This window comes from Trypanosoma equiperdum (assembly GCF_001457755.1).
Source record: "Trypanosoma equiperdum strain OVI genome assembly, contig: ctg_1007, whole genome shotgun sequence".
Taxonomy (NCBI): domain Eukaryota; phylum Euglenozoa; class Kinetoplastea; order Trypanosomatida; family Trypanosomatidae; genus Trypanosoma; species Trypanosoma equiperdum.
Window position 1 is genome coordinate 3,027 of NW_027122958.1, and position 5,983 is coordinate 9,009.

A 5,983-nucleotide genomic window follows, 5' to 3' on the forward strand; every position below is an offset into this window, starting at 1 on the left:
TATCATTATCAAGATTATTATTATTATACTAACTATTGTAAACAAAATAAACATAATAATCATAATTATAATAATACAATTTTGCACACCCTATCAGTATACTATTTGAAACCTATATGCCACTTTCATGCACGCTTTACTAAAAATTTCATATTTTCTAAAAGGTTTTAGAAAAATGTTAAAATATATCGAAAAATATGTAAATTTTTGTAATTTTAGTATTATAGTTCCTTACATAATTTCCATAAATTTTATAAATTTCAACAAAAATCCTAAAAGTTTTATAAAAGCAAAAATGCAAGCCAAAGAGGAGTATTAATTAGAGTTAAAATAATACGAGCCCCCTCCTTGACTTTGCACTCTTTTTTTTCTGCGTTCCAATCACACTTTTTCGTGTCACAATCAGTTTCAACGGTGCCTGTGCACTCCGCATCTTTTTTATCGCCGTCTTTCTTTTCTTCGGCTTTTTCTGCTGAATCTCCTTCTCCACTTCCGCTGGGTTTTGTTCCTGGCGCACTTGGGATTTGTGGCGGTAGTCTCGTCGCATAAAAATAAGCCATGGCCCTATCAAAGTTTGTTCCTGCTGAAAAATTCTCTGTGCTGTCGGTTATTGCTTTGCCGTCGCCAGGGATCGCATGCTTGTCTGTTGTCAGTGGTGTTAAAAATTCCGTTCCAACGTTGCCTGCGTCTTTTTTGAATAGCATTACAGCTATTGCTTCTGTTGCTGCATCTGTTGCCTTTGGTGCTGCCTTTTGTGACTGTAGGGCTTTATAGAGCTCCTTGGCGACTGGAGTGCTGGCGGCTTCTGCTAGTGTCCATTCTGCTAGTGGTTTGTTCGGCTGCTTGTAAGCCACTTGTGCTGACACAATGGCCTTCGCTAGTTCTTTGTCGCTTGTCAGCAGTCGCCGTTCGTTGTCGCTGACTTTTTGATCTGACGCTTCTTCGGCGGCAGCAGCTTCTGCCAGGGTTAATTCCTGCGCCGTGGAAGTTGCCTCGAATTCAACCGCTGCCACCGCTATTGCATTCGCGGCCAGCACAGCTGTCGTTGCACTTGATGAGTGCTGTTCGCAGCCTTTGTTGTCGCTTGTTGCTTCCCAGGTGTTGGCGTTGGATAGAGTACCTTCACCTTCCGCTGTTACAGTTAGTTTTGGCTGTTTTATGTCAGCAGATTTTACTGTTTTCAGCTTTTTTAGTTTGAGAATGTGGCTTCCTATTGTTTGCAGCTTCGGTTTGTGGCGTGCTCCTGCCGAGCAGTCTGTTTTGTAAACCGTTTTGGGTTGAACTTCCGCCTTGCAAATCCTGTTGTTGCTGCCGGATGTTTTTAAGATTGTCCGGCCCGTTGCGGCTGCAGCGTGGCTTGTCGGCGCCGCCTTTGGTGCTGATGCTAGAGATGCTAGAACTGCAAGCTCAGCTTGTCGCTTAGCTAAGATCTGGAGGGCTGGGGCGGCTGCGGCGATCAGGTTGCTTGCCTGGGCCGCTGCTGCTGTAGCTTGGTCGGTTGCGATTGTTGACAGTACAAAGTAGGCGGGTCCTTTTTCTTTGCCTCTGTATGCGGTTTCCGGTAGTTTCAGTTTTTTTGCTTCCTGCGCTAGTTCAGTTGCTCGGTTTGCAGATGTCGTTAACCAGCCATGTAGCTCATTTTGTAGTGCTTCGTGGTATATATCGAGCGTGCAAAAGTCTGTAGCTAGGTTGTTGATGGTGTCTTCTGGGTTGTCTGCTTCTGCCTGGCCGGACCCCCACGTGCCGAAAAAAACAGCCAGAAAAACACAACTAGTAATCATCATATGGTCTGCCAAACCTCTTTTAGTCACTTGAGCGCTAGGTTACTAGCTTGGCCTTTTAGTTTTCTAATGTTTATAATTAAAGAAATGGTGTGCCATTGTGCTCCTGCCAGTTTTTAGGATTTTTTTGCTTTCTTTATCATTGTTGTGCCTTTGTTTGTTAACGTTTTTCTCCAGTGCCGTCGTGTTTCGCGTCGACATCGGCGCATTTTTCTGCTAAGAATAAGCTTTTTTGGTTTGTTGTCTACTTTTTGTGTTCAATTACCGTCTCAAAACAAAGGTGGTTGTGGAATTTTCTATCCTGCTCTCTGTTATCCCAATTTTTGAACTGTTGTATAATTCTTTAATATTATGGTTTCGGGGCGCCTATTTGTTCGCTGCCTGTTTGAGTCTTTAAATTTAGTCCGGTGGTTTGATTAACTTTTTTGTGCCGAATCTTTGATAATAGTTCACAGTTTAACACGAAGAATCTTTACATTTAAATGTAAACTATACTTTCTACACATATATTTCGAAAAAAGATAGTTTTTTAATTTATTGTTCCCAATGGCTTATATCATATGCTAATTTTCTCGTTTCCTTATTACTCAAAACAACCCCCTGATTCTTGTTCTTATACAAGAAACGAATGACCTTGTGTTTTTTTGATAATCTGGTTATAAATTTTGGTTAACAGCATTTTAGAATGAGTATTTTGGGTCTATAAAGGGCCTTCCTCTTTGGTGTTCTTCTGTTAATGTAATTCATGCATTTGCAATCAACAAAAAATATTATATGGATTAATCGCTCCTTAAAATATCTTAGTCTAAAAAGTATAAAAATAAGGAATTTGAGTTGCATCACTGCCAATTTTTACAACCTCATAAAATTCTCTTATCTTTTCATACATACGCTATCTAATACATTCTACTTTTTAAATTTTTTCCAAAGAATTAGTAATTCAATAGAAGTCCCCGTTTGATAATTGTTGTCCATATAATATTATATCGTTTTCCATGATTACCAGTACTCATTACTATATTTGAGTTTTAAGAATTATCCATTATCTCACACTAACCAAGTCCCTTTTTCTTGTTTCTGCTTCGGTTTCGCCTTCGTCACAGGTGGAAATTAGCATCCGCCATTCGATTAAAAAATTACAGTCACTACAATATCTAGTGCTTTATCCAGCCACTTCTGCGTAAAATTTGCCATGTAATCTCCATCCATCATTTTATTCCGTTCTTTGCTTGTCGCGTATTATGTTGTTCCACAAGGTATTTTCCTTCTTTTTTCTTTAGGTTTTTCCGAGGATGGTCCAGTGGCTCCATTTGTTCAGGATAATGCAACGTGTCTTCGCATCATGCCACCCTTCATCACCTCCGCGAAAATAATGTTGCCTATATCCATGTTACTTTATTAAAATTCTCATATTAGATCTCTATTTCTGCACTTCCCCATATAATAGTCCTCGTACTCTCTCACTCACTTTCTCCCATAGCACCACTGCCATTGTTTAAAAAGCATCTATTTTCGTTTCTATAAGGTCTCCACCACCACTTTCATTATAATATTATTATATACACTCTCACAACACTCTCCTATCATTATTATTATTTTTCTTTATATCACTATTTATATTATAACCCTAAGTAATATCTACAAAATAAACAAAATTAGAAAATTTTATAATACTGTGGTACTCATTTCTCATATTCGATCGAACTACTACTTTGCATCAATAGCCTACATTCATACCAAAAATTACTAAAATTCATTATCTTCATAATTTTCAGTGTTTATCAAAATGTGTTAAAATATATCAAGTTTTATAAGATATAGCAAAATTTCTTATAATTCACAGTATTTCATAAAGTTAAGCAAAAATACTTATAATTATCAAAATACAAGAAATTCAAAAAAGCAGAAACAGTCAAAGCCAATCTCTTATTGACGAGAAAACTAGAATCACGAGATTTATAAGTTCCTTTATCAGACCAATCACTATTTTTTTATTTTCCATCCGCAAACTTTTGTGGTTTGGTCTTCATTATTTTTCCCACATTTTTCTTTGTCAAGTTTACTGCACTCTACACCGGTACTTGTCTCTTCAGTACTTGGTTTGCTTTTTCTAGTTTTTCTTTTACTGTCTTTTTCAAGGTGCACTTTTTTCCTTCTTTTGTTTTGTTAAAATGGCATCCTGGAGTTCCGTCACACTTCGCTTGTTCTTCTATCGCGTTACAAACTTCTTCCGGTTTATGGGCTGCGTTGTCGTTTTGACAGTGTTGCTGTTGAAGTTTTGGCTTTAGAGCTTCTTTCCTCTTTGCTTGAAGACACCTGAACGTCGCTTTGGCGAAGCTTTCATCACTGTTAATCTCTTCTGCGAGTTCGCTTTTTAGCGTTGTGCCATCGCTGTATGTTAGTTTTGTTTTTTGTAACTTATCCCACACTTTTGATGTGAATTCTGCTTGGGTGCCGCCGAGAGGCTTGTCTCGCATTGCTGTTACGCTGCCGTAGATTTTTTCTATTTTTGGTCTATTCGTCTGTGCTTCAAGCGTTTTGGCTATTACATCCAGAAGCGCTTCGTCGCCTTGCCAGCTGTCATAGTTGTTCTCGGTCGGCGTTGTCGTCGCTCCTGCCGCTGCGTGGAATTTATCATAGGCTTGACGCGCTTTCTGGTGGCTTTTAATGTTTTCTGCGGTTTGGTCGCATGCTGCTGCTGTTAGTGGCTAGACGTTTGGGGTTATCCCGTCTACTTTTAATGCTCCGCCGCCCCAATAAACTTGATCAGGTCCGCCAGTTGTTGCCTCTTACCCTCCGCTGCTTGAGATTTTGGTGAGCTGGCAGGTGTTGCTAGTGCTTTCCGATGCTCCACTGCCTCCTGCTAGTGCCGTGTGTTTGCTGTAGTCTTATTTCGAGTGCGCAAAGCCTGGTACCGGATCTATCTGCATCGCTGCAACGCAGACTGCATCTTCGGTTGCTATCTTGTTGTTGCCGTTTCCTCCTGATTTCGCTTGCAGGCAATATTCGGTTCCTGGAATGCTTGACACCGCTTGGTTGAATACACTGGTGGTTTCGTCTAACCTACCGTCTGTGTAACCTAGAGCCGCAGCGGCTACGGATGCTTTTGGGGAAAGATTTTCCAGTGCCGCAAGGCTTTCCTTCATTTTTTTGTGCATGTAGCCGGCGAAGAGCGTTAGCGCCGGGGCATCGTCCTTTTTCGCTACATATGCTGCCTCCTCTGACTTTAAACTTAGCGTTTTTAGATTGACAATTTCCGGTATTAAATGCTTTTGTCTCGCGGTCGTGCTTTCTGCTGCTTTTTTGTTGTTCTTTATGAGTGTGCACAGCTTTGTCGCTGCCGCGTGACCGACTGCGTTACTTTCTGCGGCGTCTGACCCCGTTGTGACCACGAAACTTAAAGCCGACATCACCTTTAATAAAGTAATCATTCTAATGTCCATCTGCTTCGTTTTTGTTTAGGCTCTGCTTGCCTTCACTTTTTGACTCACCGCACGGAGAGCACTAGATATATCTGGCCGCTGAGAGTAATGAATTACACACCAAGTTAAAACATAAGTTATTGACAAATTCAAAGAATTCTCTATAGGTATTCTTCCTGCAGTTTTACAACTCGTTCCGTGTGAGTTACTCGGGGTTTTATACCACACACCTGAAACTTAAAGTCTTGTAGCTGAGGTTGTCAGAGTCGATGACGGATATATAGTTTAGAGCCAGCCGTCAACTCTTTCTCCCTCTGCCAAAAGGTTTCTACCGTCATCCACTCGTCTTGTATTTACTGCGGTTGAATTACATGCACATACACTTGTATGTCTGTTTTCTTGTACCAGCATTTGGGCCAAAATACTTCATTTTGATTTTCTACTCTTTTTTGCTTTCCTGACCTTTTTGGAAAGCAATTCAGCCCCATCGCCTTCCATCGATGGAATGGAGCTGCCAAAAATCGCGCTGTGCACTCAGACATAGGTCTGCAAGGTTTCTTTATTTTTCTGCCAGATACGGTGCCAATCGTTAGGTTTGCAGCACTCTTGAGCTATTGCAGCCTGCTTCTTTACTGGTGAATTGGCCTCGAATATTGATGATAGCCTGTACGTTTGCTTGGCTATGTATGGCTCATTTAGTGTACCTACCGTGGAATCAGCGGTTATAACTTCTCTTATAAGGCCGAGCGGTTTTACAACGGATTTAAACCCCCTCCGTCG

The 5,983-nt window shown here is 40.6% G+C and overlaps 2 protein-coding genes across 2 annotated transcripts; both read right to left on the reverse strand.

Annotated features, from left to right (window-relative positions):
- Positions 1 to 281: 281 nt before the first annotated feature.
- On the reverse strand, positions 282 to 1,784 carry TEOVI_000756800 (uncharacterized protein; the record flags this gene model as incomplete). The annotated part of the gene is made up of 1 exon (XM_067219895.1): positions 282 to 1,784. One exon carries the CDS (start codon positions 1,782 to 1,784, stop codon positions 282 to 284), a length of 1,503 nt encoding a protein of 500 aa, XP_067075996.1.
- A 2,885-nt stretch (positions 1,785 to 4,669) lies between these two features.
- On the reverse strand, positions 4,670 to 5,191 carry TEOVI_000756900 (Trypanosome variant surface glycoprotein (A-type), putative; the record flags this gene model as incomplete). Its single annotated transcript, XM_067219896.1, has 1 exon — positions 4,670 to 5,191. The coding sequence occupies one exon, from the start codon at positions 5,189 to 5,191 to the stop codon at positions 4,670 to 4,672; it is 522 nt and encodes a 173-aa protein (XP_067075997.1).
- Between the last annotated feature and the right edge of the window lie 792 nt (positions 5,192 to 5,983).